Here is a 22,208-nt window from a genome sequence, read left to right as displayed (position 1 = left end):
CACGCGGATATGATTGAAAACCTTCTCTGGTAAGCCATAAATTTATTTCTGCTGTTAATGCAAATCTGAAAGCGTTTAAAACTACTAAGTTTCCAGAATCAGCCTCTGCGCTCGGATACAATATCCCGTATTTCAGATAGTTCAAAAATGGCTCTGAGCACTATGGGACTTAACTGCTGTGGTCATCAGTCCCCTATAACATAGAACTACTTAAACCTGACTAACCTAAGGACATCACACACACCCATGCCCGAGGCAGGATTCGAACCTGCGACCGTGAGAGCGGAGGTTCAAATCCCCTCTCAGTCACGCAGATTTAGGCTGACGGTGATTTCCCTGAGTCGTTCAAGGTGATTACGGGGAATTCTTTGAAAGGGCACAGCCGATTTCCTCCTTGGATTCTACTTACTATAAGACCATAATTCAACATCAGAACTGCGTGATTCGGTAAAAATTCTCTGTTGTCAGATGTAGCTCTCTTTACTGTAATTCCGTATGGTACCTTAGGTTGCCCACAATGAATTTTTTTTTTTACACGCGTGTTATGGGCGCACGCTACACATTCAGAAAAATATTTATGTTATAAGTATCTACTTTTTTGGAAGAGATACTGTCACTGGCCCAGATCATTTGGAATTTGTCGGAAGAGACGTTTAACAGTGTACTCCTGCCTCTCCAAATATGCAAGTTTCAAATTTCATCTGTTGTTCACTACTTTACCTTTTACTCTAAATAGCTTTTACGTAACTTTAGTTATGGTATCGCTACAGCAATTTCTCAACCTGTTCTTCCGTTTTTGCAGAAATGCGTGTCGCAGAGCACGTGGTTCTCGTCCTGTTCGCCGTGGCTCTGCAAGCCAGCGCTAAGGATGATGACATCGACTTGGACACGGTAAGATGAACCGTGTCTTCTTTAAGAAGAGGCTAGCAGTGCTGCAGAGTGGCGAGTAAAGAAATATTTGACTTTACATTAAGCTGAGCATGGTTTTGTATCTTAAGCTGAGATACGACATTTCTTAGAAATTAGTGTTCTTGAGAAGAACGCCCCTTTCCTACTGATGTTTCGAGACAGTGTAAATCCTAGGTTTGGACAAGGGGGAATAATTTCGCAGACTGTGACATCTGTCTGCGAGACGGACTCTTTTGACCCTCAGCGGTGAAACATCAGTGAACGAGAGATCCGGCGCAACTGTTAAGACAATGCATCGGTATCGGCAGCAATGCGTCGTTCATGCTGACTTACATTATCCTTAAATCGCTTCAGTATCCTTGTCCGATCGTAAGTCGTACTCCGTCTAGAAGTCTAAGAGACGCTATACTGCAACATTCCTTCAGTTTCATCCTTAGCCACGTCAATAACTTCTTTAACTTCATACATCTACATGTACACTGTAGAAGTCATTATAAACCTTGTGAACGAGAATTCGTTCCATTGTATCACATATTTAAGTATCTTCTCAGTCCCGCTGAAGTGTCGAACGTGGGAAGAATGGGTGTGTGTGCATCAATGCGATCTACAGAGCGCTAAAGCGGCTTCGTGGTTTCCGTGCTGAAGACATTATGTCTGGACTGTTTGAAGAAGTTCTCGCGGTAAGCACAGGGCATTTCCATCACACCCCTGTAGTTAAGACTTTCCACCATTCCTACAGCATTCTCTCACCAGTCAATCAAGTGACTGACTATTCGCGCCTCTCTTGTTCGTATCCGCTGTATTAGGGATGGCGGTTGCTGAAACTAATGGTCTTCGGTTATGTTGTTTTCTTTTTCAACTCCAGTTTAACCGAACTATTAAAACGCTCAAAATAACCGATTTCTGAAATAACAATTTTTTGTTTTTATTCCTATTACTTGCTGTAATAAAAGTAGAAATCGAAAAAAAGATTGAAAAATTTTGACTCTCTCGGTTTCACGATACATAACCAAAAATTTTAATTAAATAGGCAAATAAAAGAAAACTTAGTCCGTCCACCGTTCGCTGTTTTTCTCGTAAAGTGATAAGTCATTTACTACTACAAAAAATCACCAGTATTCTCCTATTGACTCAATTTTTTTTAACATTGCTCAAAAATCATGTTGTAACCGAGGATCATGTCAGTATTTCGACATTTCGACTAGTCGGTGCTAATGAGTGAAAACTGACGTTGAATAACTATATTTTCCGTGCTGATTTATCCGTTTTCAAGGCTACAAGTAGATAAAGGCAAGTTATGTACACACCAAGCAGCAGACCAGCTCCTTTCTATTTCTATTGTAAACTATGAATGAACTGTTAAGTTTTAGATTTTCATCTTACACTGTGTCAAGTTGGTTGTGGCTCCTCCAGATTTTAATATTTGAAATCAAGTGAAGCATTGTACTTCATTGGTACCGCATACTACAGAAAATTACCTCCAGACTAGGTAGAGTGCCGTCCTGTAATATAGCTGATGACCGACGACAGTCAGAAGCTACCATACAGACCACAGGGGGCAAGCCTTGTTCAATGCAAGTACGCGCATACCACCTAATAGGCCACGCCACATGGTAAATAGGGCACGCCACTGGTAACATGTAAATTATTGTCTCGGCACTGCTTTACTAATCCTTATATCACGTGTTTGTTGCTAGTTTCTGTCGGAATTGGTTATTAAAATAACAATGTTCGCTTTCCCCATTTCTATAATGATGCAATATTTCAAAGCAATGCAAATTTTACGAACAGAAATGTTCATTAAAAAAGGTTTATTTGAATGCCAATATTATTGCTGCTATGGATAATCGATATTTCGTTTTTCTTTACCTGGTTATTAGTAAAAATGAAAACACCTGCTAGAACCGAGACCAATCAAATACGGAAAATACCGGATTTCTTAAACTAAAATACCGGTATCAGTTCTAACGAGTCTGTTTTACCCATCCTTACGCTGTAGGCTATGTATCCTATTAGCCTGACCTCATATGGATCCAACTTGTTTGAACAGTATTTCAGTAAGCGACGATCGCCCGCCCACCTAGCCATGCGGTCTAACGCGCTGCTTCCCGAGTGGGAAGGCGTGCCGATCCCCGGCACGAATCCACCTGGCTTTATCGTCGAGGCCCTGTGCGCCGGCCAGCCTGTGGATGTTTTTTAAGGCGGTTTTCCATCTGCCTCGGCGAATGCTGGGCTGGTTCCCTTTATTCCGCCTCAGTTACACTATGTCGGCAATTGCTGCTCGCAAACACTATCTCCACTTACGTGTACACCAGCGTTATTCTACCACACAAACATATTTTGGGGTTACACTCGAGCCGGCTGGTGTGGCAGAGCGGTTCTAGGCGCTTCAGCCTGGAACCCCGCGACCGCTACGGTCGCAGGTTCGAAACTGACTCGGGCATGGATGTGTGTGATGTCCTTAGCATAGTTAGGTTTAAGAAGTTCTGAGTTCTAGGGGACTGATGACCTCAGATGTTAAGTCCCATAGTACTCAGAGCCATTTGAGCCATTTTTGGTTACACTTGTCTGGTATGAGACATTCCCGGGGGCCCCCACTGGGGGCCGAACTGCACAATAACCCTGGGTTCAGTGTGGCGGCGGTGAGTTTGGTGTACCGCTGTGGCCTGTTGTGGGGTTGTGAACCACTGAGGGCTACGGCGGGACGGAGCCTCTTCGTCATTTCTAGGTGCCCGATTCAATACACACAATACACAAGCGACGATTAAGTTGTTTTAAAGCAACATCATTCGTAGGCAAATTGCTATTTTCCTATTTTGTTTGTCTATAACTGAATTTATGTTACCATTCCAAGTCACATCCAATCGCAAGGATACTTGGCAGGTGTGTGTAGGACGTGACTGAAATTATTTATGACTGAACAGTAGTGAAAGGTAACTACGCGTTTTACGTATTGAGAACTTCACTACTTGACGTCAAATCATCTTACTGCTCTGGTTCCATACAACCGACTGTCACATACACACCGCTTCACTGCTATGAATTACGTCAGCGCGGAGGGTCACGTGACCACCTGATACCAATTCCACACCATCCATAGCGCTCTAAATCTACAAGCGTGCTCTTTCAAGGGAGCTTACACACACTAGTTGGTTACAGAGTATAACCATCATATTCATATGAAACTGTACTAATAAAATGAATTTATCATTAACTCCGAGATTTGAGCAATAAGGCGCTCCATGTTTATTTTCACGTGTTTTAATTATTTCGGTAAGCAAGGATTCGCAATAAAGTATGCCTAGGAAGCTTTCATAAGTTTCGATTACAAACAGAGAAACTTGTACGATGAATTTTGAAACTTTCGATCGACAAAAAACTTGCAAAATCTACTTCGTCATGGAGGTTTCGTATAGCCAGACAATTATTTTACTGTACCTACCGATCTCAGATGTTAACAAAGATATGTGTCGCCGAGCGGTCTGAGGCGCTGCAGTCCTAGACTGTGAGGTTCGAGTCCTCCCTCGGGCATCGGTGTGTGTGTTTGTCCTTAGAATGATTTAGGTTAAGTAGTGTGTAAGCTTAGGGACTGATGACCTTAGCAGTTAAGTCCCATAAGATTTCACACACATTTGAACAAACATATGTGTCACTATCTGTGCTACATAAAAGCAAGTTGGCATTTCTCTTCATTACAGCCGGAGTTGCTTGAGAAGTACGGGTATCCGTGTCAAGAACACATCGTGGAGACTGAGGACGGCTACATTCTGCGGATGTTCAGGATCCCCTACGGTAAGGCCTCGCCTCTCGTCCCTGGACAACGCAAGCCCGCAGTGCTGGTGCAGCACGGCCTCATGAACAGCGCCGATGACTGGGTCATCATGGGGCCCAACGCCTCCCTGGGTGAGTGACCTCACTGGTTCTACTTCAGGTTCATTTCACGCCACATTCATTTTCGCAGTAGTAGTACCAGCAATTTCGATAATTTTACATTATTTTAGCTGGATTAATTCACTGACAAACACATAGTATATACTTGATGTGTACATACACATTTTGTTTAACTGTTGAATGATTCATCTGATTCGGGGTGTGCAGCCGCAAATACTCAATTTCTTCTACTGATATTATGGATGTATACCTTTAGAATCAGCTGACAGACAGAGGTTGCAGCACTCGCACCACTCGTACTCAAAAAACGAGAACCACGTAGCCATGTTTGTAGCCACAGAATGCAGCGCTGCGAGTGTACTGTCAGTGAACTTCCAAATCGGGAAAATATTGCACGATAATCTGTATTCCTCCTTCGGCGAAATACGAATACTATAGCATAGTCTTTTTCATTTATTTTTTATGAGCGGGTCTGATAGTAAAGTGTATTTATTTTTGCATAGTCCAATACAGCAATTTTGACCGTATGATTATTATCAAGTGGCAACTGTGTTCCCGATTACGACATTCTTGTGTGTATTGGACTCTTTGAAATACATTGTAAATACAGAGTCCGCCAGAAAAATATATGCACTCTTTGTCAGGCTCCATCGCGATATCTATATTGTTTGATTTGAGTTACGAGTGTGTTGTAATAAGATCTTTGGTTCAACAGATGTTAGTACTTTCATCTCGGTAAGGAGAAAACACGATGGCTGGAGCACGCTTCAGACTCGAACAACGGAAATGTATTTTTATGTCGTTTTTCAAGTTTGATAATGCCGCTGAAGTGCAACTTCAGTGGAGGTGGATGTTTGAAACAGGACCGCCAACCCGCCTAACAATTAAACGCATCATTGACCAGTTGGAATTGCATGGAACGATTTGTGATATTCACAGAGGACGCTCAGAAAGACAGCGTACAGCTACAAGTCCTGCTTCGTCGGCTCTCGTGTTTGAAATGTTTGTTAATCCTCCACAGAAGTCTGTTACGCAATGTGCACGTGAGGTGGGGGTTAGCAGTAATGGTGTATAAAGAATTCTGAAAGCTGGAAAGAGGCAAGTTAACATTCCAGATTATTGCACGGGATTAATGATGACGATCCTGTTCATCGAATGCAATTTTGCGAATAGTATCAGCAGGTGGTAACTGATGACGAGCAATGTCTGACGTGGAACCCTGAATCGGCATAGCCGGGCGCTGTGGCCGAGTGGTTCTAGGCGCATCAGTCCAGAACCGTGCTGCTGCTACGGTCGCACGTTCGAATCCTGCCTCGGGCATGGATGTGTGTGGTGTCCTTAGGTTAGTTAGGTTTAAGTAGTTCTAAGTGTAGGGGACTGATGACCTTAGATGTTAAGTCCCATAGAGCTTAGGGCCATTTGAACCATTGTTTTTTTTTTATCGGCATAACAGTGTGTACTGGGCACCAGAAAATTTTCGTGTTTATGTGGATAAAGCGGTCAATATACCAGGGGTTCATGTGTGGTGTGGACTATCATCTGACAGTTTAGTAGGACCCTTTTTCTTTGATACTAAAGTCACTGGAGAACTGTACATGGATATGTTACGCACATCAGTTTTGCCAGATATACGAGCATTTTATGTAGCTGATGAAGAGGTCTTCTACCAAAGGGCTGGGGCGCCACCACACTACCACCTAGACCTACTAGCTTTCTCGGATGACAGTTTTCCGGACACTGTATTGGACGAAGAGGGCCGATTAAGTTCCCTCCGCTTTCGCCAGATCTAACACCTATGGAGTTTTACTTGTAAGGAACTGTGAAAGATAACTTCGATCGACGTAAGCTACGCACGCTGGAGGAACTTCGCCAGGAGGTTACAGCCACATGTGCAGCGATCTCCACTGTAGCATTGACTGACGTATCTGCGGCGACCGCTCGTTATTCTGTGTATAGCCGCCAACGGTGAACATTTTGAACATTTAAAGTAACCATGTGCTAAACTGAAGGTTGTAAAACATGCGTGATCAACTATTAAATGTAAAATAAACACATAAGTAATACTTTTCGTTACTTAACGCGTGTATACATTTTTCTGGCGGACTTTGTATATTGATCATATTCTGCTTAATTTTTGCTCTCATCCTTCAAACTGGGTGGGATCAGAAATTATGTTCGGAGGCAAAGAGCTTTGCATTACATAAATCTACCGTCACGACGAAGTTGCGCCCCCTTGTGCAATATTTACGCGACAACAGAGCTAAACCTTCACTGCCAGTCTTGAATCTTAATTTCAGTACTTTGCTCAGCAATTTTTGAGTAAATATCCGCAGTAAATAGTTTCGTGAAAGGCGCTATCGTTAACTCTTTGTTTCCATAGCCATGGAATTCCGTTAAGCGAATAACTTTGCTGTTTAAAACAAAACGTATCATGAAGGAAGTTATGAGTATAGACCAAAGAGAAAAATGTATGTTCGTAAGCTTCCACGGCCCGTATGAATTAGAATAAAATGCTTTTAGGCATTAAAACCCGTGATTTTGAGACTGAAAAAAAACAACAATTAAAACCGACGTTCAGATCGTCTTTACAGTGATGTTCTTCAGGGCAACTGAAGAGAATTGTTGCGAACGTTACAGTAGTTGTTTTAGTTTCAGGATGATACGGCCTAATATCCAAATGCTTTTAATCATTTAGAGGTCAATATCTGTGCCTCTTTCTTCTCGATACTCCTTTTTCAGGGCGACTGTATATCTGATGCTACTGAATCAGACAAAACCGAAGCACAGCAACTAAGACAGTCGTGTGTGTAATAAAACAGTGTTGATCCTTTAAACGTGCGATTACGTTCCAAATATGTGGCTACATAACAAAAGGAAACTGCAATCGTTCTGTAATTCTTCCTAAAAGTGCAGAAACACCCATCCGTTTCAAGAAAGACGAAAGATAAGCAACCTCTGTGACAGGTGCAACAAAGATTTCATTACAGTTTTCTGAGTTTATAATAATCGAAAATCGACCAGTTACTTATAGACTGTAAAGTTCGCTTTCCACTTCGCAGATATAACAATTGAAATCTAATCTTCGTATACAGCGGTGTACATCGAGTTCATATTGCAACAGTTATGGTTTTTTCGTTTCAGCATACATTCTGGCTGACGAAGGGTACGACGTTTGGCTCGGCAACATCCGTGGAAACTGGTACTCACAGAGACATCGTACCCTATCGCCAGAACAGAACAAATTCTGGAATTTCAGGTACAGTTACACGTATAATTAGCTTTGAATCAAAGTAATTAACATCATCCTTCACTGAAGATAGAATGACGCTCAGAGAATGTACAAATTGAAAAATCGGTCCACCAATGAGATATGGGAACTTTATAGCTTAGCGTCATTTGATGGAGAAAATGTTTTGTCCTAGACGAAAGCACGATCCTATCTTTCTGTTAACTGGAAAATAAAGTGATAGTAATTACCATGTATATAGTTAAAGAGGATACTTCATTTTCACTCTTTTAAAAATTGTGCTTTGATACATCAACTAGAACTTCTACATCAATAAGTTCTGAACTGCCTCGATTTATTCTTATTAACTAAAATTTTATTCGGAGATTTTCAAGAATGAAAAACTAAACTCAAACGTATTTCCTAATTTATTTCGTCATTGATACCTTCGCGTGATTAAACTGTAATTTGAAACCAGAATGCAGTGTGATAGGCAACGAGGATGCTACGCATTATATAAAACTGCAAACGTACATAGTCTCAATTTAAAAAAACAATCCCAATCATTCTGCTCAGTTTTCGACAGCTACTAGTCGGTATGACCTCAAAGGCCACGACATTGCCGCTTCAAATTTTTCAGATGGTGGTCTATTGACAGTAAGTGCTCACAACAGAAAATAAACGTGACTCAAACTTTCCTTTACAATCAATATATTGCAATCGGTGCAGTTCCACGTCATTCTTTTGAATTTATTGCGTATATAATCTCGTAATTTCTATACTTCAGACGACACTAATGATTTTATGGGTTCGTCACCAATACGAAGCAACGCTAGTCGTCCACTGGCCGTGTCAAGTTCTTAATAAGCCACTGATTGTCGGACGGGTGAGAAGTGAATAGCGACTGCTAGCAGGAAAATTTGAAGTATGTAAATGCAACACAGAAGAATACTTGCCAAAAGATTAGGAGTGACAGAATATCAAGTTTCTACGTAACAATGGACTCCCCATTCCCTATACAACAGTGACCAACGACATATCAGTCCAACAGGCGAAGAAGTCGCAATTTAGCATATAGTAACGTCCACTGCTCGAACGAAAAAGAATAAGTAAAGGAAGAATACGAATATGTTTACATTATTTTAACTTATCCGGACAGAAATACGATAGTTCTTTCCTTGTGCCATAAGATACGAAGCGAGGTAATCGAGAGACACATTTGTCCAACAGGGTTTTTTATTTATTTATCTTTTCAGGTACTTCCACAGGCGTTTCAGTTGAGCTTAAAAGTGTCCTTTAATCTTTTGTATTTTACTGAATCAAGATTCAAAAGAGCTATAGTACTCCTGAGACAATGGAAAGACCCTTTCTGAAGTGAGATTTCAATGGCGCAGTCTATCTGTTAATTCTCGGTGCATTTTATGACTATACTTAATTTATCGTTTGGTATGATCAGGTTTTGATAATCGTCTCATGACCATCACAGCAGCACAAGCTTACGCAATGCCTGTTACCTACATTTCGGCAGTTCATTGATGTGCACATAACGCTGCCTGTATTACAAACTGTTTCGGACCGTGTCACTGGATTTTGTGGGTGATCATTACTCACTTATTCGTTGATTTTTCTTTGAATGTTTTCCGAGGAGCGAAAGGAATGTTATTTGTTCATTGTCGTCACTGCCCGTTTTTCTGTTTTCAGCTGGCACGAACATGGTATTTATGACATGCCGGCACAAATAGACCATGTCTTAAACACGACTGGGCACCAGCAGATCTATTATGTCGGACATTCTATGGGGACGACAATGTTCTACGTCGGAATGTCAATGAAGCCTGAGTACAACAAAAAGATTCGCGCCATGTTCAGCTTGGCGCCAATTGCTTACATGAACCATATGATCAGCCCACTGTTCCAACTTTTGGCACCTTTTACAACGTCCGCTCAGGTAAGAGCTTATTCAAACCCTCATTTACATTTTAGTGCATACACACTTTTAACATGAAATATGAAATCTCCACTTAACACTTCTTGTAGAAAAGGGCATTTGTTTATGTACTATATTTATTGTTTATCTCTTTTATTACCTCTACGTTTCGTCTTTAATAAAATTAAGTGCCTGCTGTCTCGTAAGAATGCGGAAAAATGTAGGAAACGAAAATCTTTTTTTGCATTTTAGAGGTAATTGTAGTTAAATTGCTTAAAAGATGAGTTCCTCTTCAGAACTGCCTGTATAAACACTTAAATGGCTTCCGTTAATGTGAGAACAGTGTTCTTATTTTATTTTCCAATCTCGAAATCTTCATACATTCACCCTTTGAAGTTTTTTAGATTTAGTGCATCATATGTGGGACGTTTTGCCGGTTACTACGACTATTTGGAGAACAAATTCTAATGAGTCTAAGCAGCTTATCAATGAAACGGCGGTCAACAGCTTGGTGACATAAAATCCACTCCTAATTTCGAAAGGAAGATAATTATAACCTCTGCCAAAATAATTATTTTTCTGATTAACTTCTCATGGTTGGGATTCACAGTCATATAATACTTCTTAAAAGACGTCATAGTCGCCGTTGACTGTATGAAATATTTATTATTACGATTGCAATTTCGGCCTTAGGGTCATTTTCAAGTAACACTGCAAAAGTTACCTAAACACATAAAATACAAAAATGCAGCACAGGGTGTATACACATACTTAAATTATATTTTTATAGTTTTTATAATTACGCTACTATCTTAATGATTGTTTCTTTAATTACGCATGTACACCCTGGGCTTCATTTTTGTATTCTTTGTATTTAGGTAACTTTTGCAGTGTTACTTGAAAATGGCCCTAAAGTCGAAATTGCAATCGTAATAATAAATATTTCATACAGTTAACGGCGGCTATCATGTCTTTTAAGAAAAACTATTTTTTTTCGTAGAAACACTAACTGCGAAACGGTAACTTGAGAACGTAGAACTGACTACAGAACTGCTCTTTTGCAATATTTTTATTGTATTCATCTCGTTATCTATAAAGGTGATGGCCACACCTATTTTACTATTCACAGTAGTAGTGCGTGCAAGTTTTAGAAGTGTTAGTAACAACAGTTGTAATCAAACTGACTAGCTGTGTAGAGGCGAAACAGGCCAATACGTCCAATTCTTGATGTCTATGATGATGACCATGATGATGATGATATTTATGTGATGATGATCTCTGTATGGACTTCATTTTCATATCCAAACACATTTACATTGAAACAATAGCCATCATTCGAGATATAGTCAATTAATATTCTGTGTTACGTAGACATGTAATCCGTTATTTACATGTAGTTTCATGAAAGAACAATACTAATGACGAAGATGTGAGGTGCTACAGTAAAATAATCAGTAGTTTCACAAAACTGGATTTCAGTAATAGCTGTACATCATGTAACTATTCGTGAGTAGCAGAAGTGCAGTAACAGTGTTACCAATTTCGTTAGTAAAGTTCAGTATCGACACTAACATTAAGCAAACAATATTTCATTAAAACCTGATCAACAAACTTGCGTAACATCATATTGCCAAATTTTAAGCGGGCATATTTTATTAATTAACAATATGACCATAACTGTTTGACGGTTAAATTTCAATTAATATAAATATACTTCAAATTATCTTAGGTGCGTAGAAATGAACGGTAACGGACTCTTGCTCATTTTTCTGGGTGCAAAGAGCTAAAATATTCATCTGTATTTGTGTGTCTTGGTTGCAGGTGCTTATGGATCTAATTGGAGTTAGTAAATTTACTCCTAGCCAAGAGATGATCAGGCTTATTCAACCAAAGATCTGCAAAGAAAAAGCAATTACAGAACCAATGTGTACCAATGTAGTATTTCTCATCTGTGGTTTTGATAAGGAGCAGATCGTCAAGGTAAGTTGCTGGTATTCGTTTCTCAGAAAATAGCTGAACTAGCTGTAATGTAAAGCTACGTTTTCTAGAGTTGCTATTTAACTTCGCTGAAATTTACCATATTGAGAGTCTCTTTGAAGTCTTCTTCTTCCCGTGTTTCACTGTGCTTTTGACACTCATTTCCTAAACTTTACTTTTGACACTGATTTCCTAAACTGTCAACTTGAAATTATTTTAATTCCACTGTAATACCCATTGTGTTTTGCAGATCATCTTTCAAGCTTGTTCCTAAGTGATGTAACGATTCCGGCAAAGATACGCTACACGTTACCCTCGCTTTCACTGATTTGGGTTCACAGAGATTTTTTCCTTGATCTGACCATCTACTTGTGCAAACGTTATGTGTGTCTTATTAGTCTAAACATTTCATAGTACATCCACTGGTCTCTCATTGCTTCATGTCTCCATTACTTCTAAATTTATGTACCGACATAATTTTCCTGTGAGTTCATATGTGTGTTATTTTTTCATCTCCGACAGGCAACGTGACCTTGGTACCTGATGTTCGCTAAAGATTGCACAGTAGTAAAAATTAATTAACACGCCAAGGTGCCAGTAAATGAGTAACGATAAGTTTTTTAATTCGTTCTTATGAAACAAAGTTTTATATACTTCCATCGCAGTACGATTGGCGTCAGATGTCTGGAATCAGGCTTCCAGCCTCTTCAGATTTCATCTATAATTCTAACGCTTGCTTGGTCAAATGGCATATCTCTCAAAGTTCATGTATTAAACTACACAGGCTCCCTTCATTCAATTTTTGCACACGTTATTGCCAGCATAACTTATTTGTAGAGGCCTTGACTAATGCTCGTTTCTGATTTAGCTCTTTTCTTAGGCAAGATGTATGAGACAGGCGAAATACCCACAGACTTCAAGAAGAATATAATAATTCCAATACCAAAGAAAGCAGGTGTTGACAGATGTGAAAATTACCGAACTATCAGTTTAATAAGTAACAGCTGCAAAATACTAACGCGAATCCTTTACAGACGAATGGAAAAACTGGTAGAAGCGGACCTCGGGGAAGATCAGTTTGGATTCCGTAGAAATGTTGGAACACGTGAGGCAATACTAACCTTACGACTTATCTTAGAAGAAAGATTAAGAAAAGGCAAACCTACGTTTCTAGCATTTGTAGACTTAGAGAAAGCTTTTGACACCGTTAACTGGAATACTCTCTTTCAAATTCTGAAGGTGGCAGGGGTAAAATACAGGGAACGAAAGGCTATTTACAATTTGTACAGAAACCAGATGGCAGTTATAAGAGTCGAGGGGCATGAAAGGGAAGCAGTGGTTGGGAAAGGAGTGAGACAGGGTTGTAGCCTCTCCCCGATGTTATTCAATCTGTATATTGAGCAAGCAGTTAAGGAAACAAAAGAAAAGTTCGGAGTAGGTATTAAAATTCACGGAGAAGAAGTAAAAACTTTGAGGTTCGCCGATGACATTGTAATTCTGTCAGAGACAGCAAAGGACTTGGAAGAGCAGTTGAACGGAATGGACAGTGTCTTGAAAGGAGGATATAAGATGAACATCAACAAAAGCAAAACGAGGATAATCGAATGTAGTCAAATTAAATCGGGTGATGCTGAGGGGATTACATTAGGAAATGACACACTTAAAGTAGTAAAGGAGTTTTGCTATTTAGGGAGTAAAATAACTGATGATGGTCGAAGTAGAGAGGATATAAAATGTAGACTGGCAATGGCAAGGAAATCGTTTCTGAAGAAGAGAAATTTGTTAACATCGAGTATAGATTTAAGTGTCAGGAAGTCGTTTCTGAAAGTATTTGTATGGAGTGTAGCCATGTATGGAAGTGAAACATGGACGATAACCAGTTTGGACAAGAAGAGAATAGAAGCTTTCGAAATGTGGTGCTACAGAAGAATGCCGAAGATAAGGTGGGTAGATCACGTAACTAATGAGGAGGTATTGAATAGGATTGGGGAGAAGAGAAGTTTGTGGCACAACTTGACTAGAAGAAGGGATCGGTTGGTAGGACATGTTTTGAGGCATCAAGGGATCACAAATTTAGCATTGGAGGGCAGCGTTGAGGGTAAAAATCGTAGAGGGAGACCAAGAGATCAATACACTAAGCAGATTCAGAAGGATGTAGGTTGCAGTAGGTACTGGGAGATGAAGAAACTTGCACAGGATAGAGTAGCATGGAGAGCTGCATCAAACCAGTCTCAGGACTGAAGACCACAACAACAACATTAGGCACCTATCTATAATGTGACCGGAAACACCACTTATTTTACAGTGCGCGGTCAGGCTCAGAGAACCGTGTGCAGCTACAAGACTCCTCTTCCATTGGATTCTGTGCTGTGCCTTCTCTCGCCAGTCACTCTCTATGTCCATCTGCATCCTCATAGACGCCATATCTCCATCTTTCCTGTTCTTCTTCCTATGGATTTGAAACCTCATCCGAGCGACATGTCATGTCCACACTAGCTGCTTGCTTTCCATCAGACGTTTGGTCTATTGTAGATTTCATCCAGTTTTACATTACGCCGGATCCTCCTTTCTCCAATGACTTCATCTTATACCGGACCATACTGAAGACTTTTTCCCTCGAAAATGAGATTATTCCAGTCTCTTTTTCCGGACAATCCAAGTTTCGCAACTATACAACACTGCGGATTTTGTGTAGCTGAAGCTTGAAATTCCTTGACAGACTGAGCGATTTAAAAATCTGATGCAGACTGAACTATTACCGGTTTACAGCCTGGATTCTCGCTTTGATTTCTGTCTCAAACGGTGCGTCCTCTGTAAAGATTACCCCAGATATATAAAATTCTGAACGCTTTTGTACGATCGGTTTACGACTGCCAGAGGCTGGAGTGGATCTCTTGAATAGGCATGGGTCCTGCACGTCACCAGATTCTCGGTCTTCGACTGGTCCACAAGGAGACCGATTCTGCTCGCTGGAGCCTCCATTCTGTCGCTCATCCGTATCAGTTCTTTCTCGACAAGTGCGAGATGTATGATTATCTCACCCTCTACCACGATCCCCTCGAAGTTCTTATGGAAAGCTTCTCTCATTACCTTTTCGAGGCCCAGGCTGAACAACATCGATGACACACCATCTCCTTGTCTCAACTTTGTGTTTACGTAAAGGCTCTCCATGACTTGGTTCCCGAGCTCCAGTTTGCCTCAGGGACCAGTGAGACAAGCTCGAACTAGGTTGACGAGTTTCTTTGGTACTTCAAATTCGGTTAGGCAATTCATAAGGTTCTCCCGGTGGATGCAGTGATATACCTCCTTAAAATCTACGAAGAGTACATTTAGGTCTCTGGTTCCTTCAACCCCCACAACCAACCAACCAACATTTAGGTCTTTGACGAAATTTTCACTGATCTGTCGCAGCACACAGACGTGGTCAACAGTCGAACTCCCCTTTCTGAAATCCCCTTGATATTTACCAATTATCTCTTCTGTAAACGGCTGGATTCTATCCCTATACAGTTGGACAAGATCTTATAACAGACGTTCTGGAGGGCGATTCGTTTGTAGTGGGTGCAGTCTATTTTGTGGCCTTTATTGCATATACAGCAGATGACTGGTGTCTTCGAATCCTCTGGGATCTCCTCCAAAATTAAGATCATCTTGATTAGTTGGTGAATTTTCTTGTGGAGTGTATCTCCTCCAGCTTGAATGACTTCTGCCTGGATTCCATCTTGCCTTGGACTTTTGTTCTTCTTCGGCTTCATTATCTGGACCTATATTTCTTCCCGTGTATGTGATGGATAATCTAAATCTACAGTGTGAAGAGATTAAAATTCAAACAGATCTTTAGGTTCATCGCAGTTGGGGAGCAGCATGAAGTATTGTTTCCATCTCTCAGCAGTGTTGAACTCATTGATGTGTTGCTGTTGTTATTGTTACTCTTGTGATCTTCAGTCCGAAGTCTGGTTTGATGCAGCTCTCCATGTTACTCTATCCTCTGCGAGCCTCTTCATCTCCGAATAACCACTGCAACCTATTTCCTTCTGAATCTGCTTACTGTATTGATCCCTTGGTCTTCCTGTACGACTTTTAACCCTCACACTTCCCTCCAGTACTAAATAGGTGATCCCTTGACGTGTCAGAATTTGTTCTGTCAACCGACTCCTTCTTTTAAACAAGTTGTGCCACAAATTTCTGTTCTCCCCAATTCTGTTCAGTTCCTTCTTACTATTTACGTGATTTGCCCATCTAATCTTCAACATGTTTCTGCGCATTTCGAAAGCTTCCATTCTCTTTTTGTCTAAACTGTTACTCATCCATGGTTCACTTCCATACATGGCTACACTCCAGACAAATACTTTCAGAAAGTACTTCCTAACATTTAAATCTGTATTCGATGTTAACAGATTTCTCTTCTTCAGAGCTTTCCTCGCCATTGCCAGTCTACAGTTTATATCCTCTCTACATCGGCCATCATCAGTTATTTTGCTGCCCAAATAGCAAAGTTCAGCTATTACTTTAAGTGTCTCGCTTTCTAATCTAATTCCCTAGGGATCGCCTGATTTAATTCGTCTACATTCTATTATCTTTGTTTTACTTCTGTTGATGTGCATCCTATGTCTTCCTTTCAAGACATTGTTCATTCTGTTCATCTGCTCTTCGAAGTCCTTTGCTGCCTCTGACAATATTACAATGTCATCGAGAAACCTTAAAGTTTTTATTCCTTTTCTCTGAACTTTAACTCCTTCTCCAAACTTTTCTTTAGTTCGTTTACTACTTGTTCAGTGTACAGATCGAATAACATTGAGAATAGGCTACAATCCTGTCTCATTCTCTTCTCAACCAGAGCTTCCCTCTCGTGCGCCTCGACTCTTCTAGCTGCAGTCTGTTTTTTTGTGCAAGCTGTAAACAGACCTTCACTCCCTGTATTTTACCCCTGCTACCTTTAGAATTTCAAAGAGCGCATTCCAGTCCACAGTGTCAAAAGCTTTCTTTATGTCTACAAATGCTATAAATGTAAGTTTTCCTTTCCTTAATCTATCTTGTAAGGGAAGTCGAAAGACAGTATTGCCTCGCGTGTTCCTACATTTCTCCAGAATCCAAACAGGTCTTCCCCGAGGTTGGCTTCTATCAGTCTTTCCATTCTTCTGTAAATAATTCTTCTTAGTATTTTGCAACCATGACCTATTAAACTGATAGTTCAGTAATTTTCACACCTGACAGCAACTGCTTCCTTTGGTATTGGTATTACAACATTCTTCTTGAAATCTGAGTGTATTTCGCTGTCTCATACGTCCCGCACGCCAGATGGAAGAGTTCTGTCATAGCTGGCTCTCTCAAGGCTATCAGTGATTCTGACCGAATATCTAATTTTTCAGAGCTCTGTCAGATTCTTCTCGCGTTATCATATCTCCCATCTCATCTTCATCTACGTTCTCTTCCCTTTCTGTAATGTTGCCTTCAAGTTCATCTCCCTTGTATAGACCCTCTATATACTCCTTCCATCTGTCAACTTTCCGTTCTTTGCTTGGACTGATTTTCCATCTGAGGTCCTTGATATTCATACAGGTAGTTCTCTTTTCCCAAAAGGCCTCTTTAATTTTCCTATAGGCGGTACCTATCTTTCTCCTTGTGAAATACGCTTATAAATCCTCATATTTGTCCTATAGTCATTCCTGCTTAGCCACTTTGTATTCCCTTTCACGTACTTCATTTGCTACATTTTTATTGGTATTCCCTTTCACCTGTTTCATTTGCTACATTTTTAAATTTTCTCCTTTCATCAATTAAATTCAATTTCTCTTGTGTTATCCATCTATTTCTACTAGGCCTTGCCTTTTTACCTATTTGGTCCTCTGCTACCTTCAGTATTTTATCTATAATCTACCCATTCGTTTTCTACTGCATTCCTTTCCCCTCTTCTAGTCAACTTTTGCCTTAAGCACCATCCGCTCAACACTCTCTGGTTCTTTCAACTTATGTAGGTCCCATCTTTTTAATTTCCTACCTTTTCCCTGTTTCTTCAGTTTTAATCTACAGTCCAGAACCAATAAATTGTGATCAGAGACCACATCTGCACCTGGAAATGTCTTACAATTTAAAATCTGGTTCCTAAACGTCTGTCTAACCATTATACTTGTATAACCAATCTGAAATCTTCCAGTGTCTCGAGATCTCTTCTTTTATGATTCTTAAACCAAGTGAGTATGGTGAGCATGGTCCTAATATTGCCTTGGCGTTTCTGGTATCCCTTCTTAAAAAAGTTAGCTTTCCGGTAGATCTCTTGCGCCTCTTTCCCCAGGAATTCTTGTCTCCTCTGTCATTCCTTCGACGTACATTCTCTTTCCGCTTCTTGATGACTGCACTTGCCACCTCAGCTACTGCATCCTTGACTTTATTTTTTGCGAGTCCTCTTCCAAGTGGTTGCTGAGTTGGAGCTGCAATTCATCTTACAGCAATTTTAAGTGCATCTACATGGTAGCGTACTACTTCTTAAGACTCTCCGACACTGGCCACAGTCATTTTTTTTCCAGGAGGTGATGTGTCTGCTCTCTAGCTTCAACCTTGTCTCACTTATTTCAAGTATGATAAGTCTTCACTTTGTTATGTAGGACTAGCCATTCAAATATACAGCAATGCAACAACGCAATGCAATATACTCTTTACTATTTATTCTGGTCGACATGGCCCAAGATATGACATCAAAATTCTTGTTCCTATGTTTCGTATGCTTAGTAAGACATGACTGTTGTGCGCTATGTCTACGCTTCATAACAACTGGAAAACATGCAAGTGATCACGCTCTTCATTATCTTCCTTCACACATCACGTACCTACGATCATAAACCGGAATGTAAGTTATGACTTACACACCACCCTGGTGCTACCCGGACGTAAGACATATTCAAAAACTCTTGCTCCGTTGGTGCGCTCCACTTCTTGTAAAAAGGCATACGGCAGTCTACGCTAAACTCTGCACAATGTTGCCTTTGAGGAAAAAGATAAAGCACTTTAGTGTGTCATCGTCATAATTTATACAACAAAACATTGCATAAATTCTCCTTACGTAATTAAGAAGTAAATCCTTGTTTCGCAAATCTAAGCTATATTCGTTTTGACATTTCCTGGCAGATTAAAACTTTTTGCCGAACCGCAGCTCGAAGCTGGGGCCTTTCTGTTTCACTTGCAAGTGCACTACCAGCTGAACCATCCAAGCACTACTCACAACCCTCCATCACACTCTAATTTTCTCCGACTCTATGAGAGATGGCGTGTAACGCCTGCAGCTCAAATTTCTTTAACAGCCACTTTTAGAACTATTTTCTTGGAATACGACTGTTTTCGAACTATTTAGTTTTTATTTTTATCCCAGTGATCTTGACGGAATGTTTACTTAATTCAAAATATTATGACCAACATTTAATCATACAGCAGCTTCATGGGTACTCCCACTGCAAAACATATCGCATCCATCTCGACGATTTTCAGTAACATTTTCGCAATAATACCCAGCCCTTAAACAAATGTTGCCAATGCAAAGGCTGCAAACCACTTCTACACACTTTATCGTATGTGTGTACCGTTCGAGCAGCAATACGAAACTATTTTTCTTCTTCTTTTTCATTTACCGTGCCTGTTTCTCGTCCTGTCTTCTTCCCCTGCCGCATCCTCACGATCCAACGTGTCCACTTCTTCCTCTATTATTTCTTCCGTCATACTCAATACTGCCACGGTCACCAGTCAACACATTTACCAACTTTAAATCACCTATATGGCAGCACTCTCCTCAAATAAAAGTAAATGTTTATCTGGTGTAGTTACTATTATTTTTATTCTGTCTGTCGTTGGAAATGCTATAGTACATACTGCAGTATCATCTACTTAAACTCAAGTGTCACAATAAATTTCGTAATAAATTTCGGACAAGGTCTGGTTGGATTTGAGAGTAGGCCTTATAACCCATATTTGCCATAATAGAAAAGTCCATAAATAAATTGCCTTACACGTGGGAAAAGGAACAACGGTTAGTGATTTAGTACCTTGTGTGATCACCGGAAATGTCAACGTTCTTCTCACATGTGGAGCATTAACTGATGGCATTAATATCAGTTGCATTTTTTCGTCTCTAATTACCTTGTCATCGACAGGACTTTAAATAATAATCTTCCTTCTTGCTTCCACTTTGAAGGCAGAAACGTAACATACCTCCCGAGTTCTTCCAATCTTACTGAAACACTTCTGTTTTTCTTCCCATAGGAAAAGCTAGCGGCAATTTCTGCACACATCCCTGCTGGATCCTCCACCAGGCAGTTCATACATTACGCGCAAGGCATAGACAAAGGTAAGTTATTCACACATATCACCTTTGCCGAAATGATCATGTGGGAAATAAGCTACTTTCAGAAATATGTAACAATTTTGTGTTTATCACATGCATTCGCAAACTACAAAAACGATTGTACAATGACTATACGATTTACTAGTAACGTATGAAAATTTGTGTCGGAGCTTGACTCGAAATCGGATTCCCCGCTTTACTCGGGCTGTCGCCCTAACGGGTTGGGCTATCTGTGGACGAATCACTGCCAGACCCAAACTTCCATATGTCCTAGTGTCTACGTCGTACGAGTATAATGCTCGCATGCAAGCCGTATGATTCCCGCACAGGAAGAGACATTTTGCTGTTCAGATTCTCTTGCTTTGACATTAAATACCTTAGGGCAGTGTCTGCATTTTGCGTTGTCTGTATAGTTCGATGCAATGTTCCTTCGGACGATACAGACACTGCAAAATACACACACTGCCCTACTGAATTTTGTCTTTGTATGTCTGTATCGTTCAAGCAGCAATTCGGAACAAATTTTTTTTCTTTTTCATTTAACTTGCCAGTTTCTGTCTGCTATCATAGAACATCCCGTTTCACGATAATACACCGAACTTTTAGTTCGCTTTCGGACTGACAATACGTAAATTTGTAAGAGTTACTCAGTACGCCAGCTGATACATTACTCACACAATGTTTTGCATTTCAGGCCACTTTAGGCAATACGACTATGGCATCGTGGAGAATATGAGGCGCTACCGCCAACGTGTGCCGCCTGATTACAAGCTTATCAACGTCAAGGCTCCGGTTTATCTGTTCTACAGTCTAAACGACTGGCTGGCAGGACCTAAGGTACGCAGAACGTTTAACTACTTTTACTATGTGTTTCTACGTTTATACACTCCTGGCTCAATTAGTCGAATTCTTAAGGCATATTTCCCGAACTAAATTTAAACACAGTTAAAATTTTCATACATAATTTCTTCTGGATGAACTGACAGTACATTCTTATTTACCGCAGCCATTTTTTGTCTTTTATGACTGAGATAGCAATTAGTTATACATCTGAGGTTAAGATCAACTTTAATTGAAAGTTTAATTTATATCACACACAAGTTTAATTTAAATGATACTTAAATTTCATAAAATCGAAATATTTTTCTTCTAAGAACAGCTTCCGGTAATAGCGAATACTTCTCAGTTTACTGAACGTAGTTTAGTTGTTTCATAACATTTGAATGCCTAACACCCAACTGCAATGCTTTTCTAAAATGTTGTTCGTTATTTTGCAGGACATTGATCGCTTGTACACTCAACTAGGAAATCCAAAGAAGAAGTTCAAGGTCGAATACAAGAAATTTAATCATCTCGATTTCACATACGGCAAAGATGCACCTAAGTTAGTTTATAGACATGTATTGGATCTGATGCGCAAATACGAGCAAGGAGATTTGTAAACAGTAGACTTTTGCCATCAAAGCACGACAAATAGCCACTTCATTGACACATGTATAAGGAATCGCTGAGACATACCATTACCACGACTTGTATGTTTTTAGTTCTTCAAATAAATCATTTTTCAAAAAAGTTTATTCTTCTTTTGTACATTACTCATTAAATTACATATAATTATTTATCTGCAGTTAAGGCACTACAGATGTGTATCAAACTTCACCATACGATTCCAAAGTCTATGATATATAACTATCATTACCCACACCAGCAGTTAGCATATATGAGTATGCGTCATGATTTACTGTTACTTATACGAGGGCAGTTCAATAAGTAATGCAACACATTTTTTTTCTCGGCCAATTTTGGTTGAAAAAACCGGAAATTTCTTGTGGAATATTTTCAAAGATTCCCGCTTCGTCTCGTATAGTTTCATTGACTCCCGACAGGTGGCAGGGCTGTACGGAGCTGTTAAAATGGCGTCTGTAACGGATGTGCGTTGCAAACAATGG

The 22,208-nt window shown here is 40.0% G+C and overlaps 1 protein-coding gene across 1 annotated transcript; it reads left to right on the top strand.

The window, feature by feature from the left end:
• Positions 1–804: 804 nt before the first annotated feature.
• LOC126199483 (lipase 3-like) lies at positions 805–21,701 on the top strand. The gene is made up of 8 exons (XM_049936405.1): positions 805–891; positions 4,608–4,812; positions 7,942–8,056; positions 9,728–9,974; positions 11,775–11,933; positions 20,178–20,262; positions 20,954–21,096; positions 21,537–21,701. The coding sequence occupies exons 1-8, from the start codon at positions 805–807 to the stop codon at positions 21,699–21,701; spliced, it is 1,206 nt and encodes a 401-aa protein (XP_049792362.1).
• The last annotated feature ends 507 nt before the right edge of the window (positions 21,702–22,208 follow it).

Source organism: Schistocerca nitens, chromosome 8 (assembly GCF_023898315.1).
Source record: "Schistocerca nitens isolate TAMUIC-IGC-003100 chromosome 8, iqSchNite1.1, whole genome shotgun sequence".
NCBI classification, from domain to species: Eukaryota; Metazoa; Arthropoda; class Insecta; order Orthoptera; family Acrididae; genus Schistocerca; species Schistocerca nitens.
The sequence above is the reverse complement of the archived record's forward strand: the minus strand, read 5'-3'. Positions and strand labels throughout refer to the sequence as shown.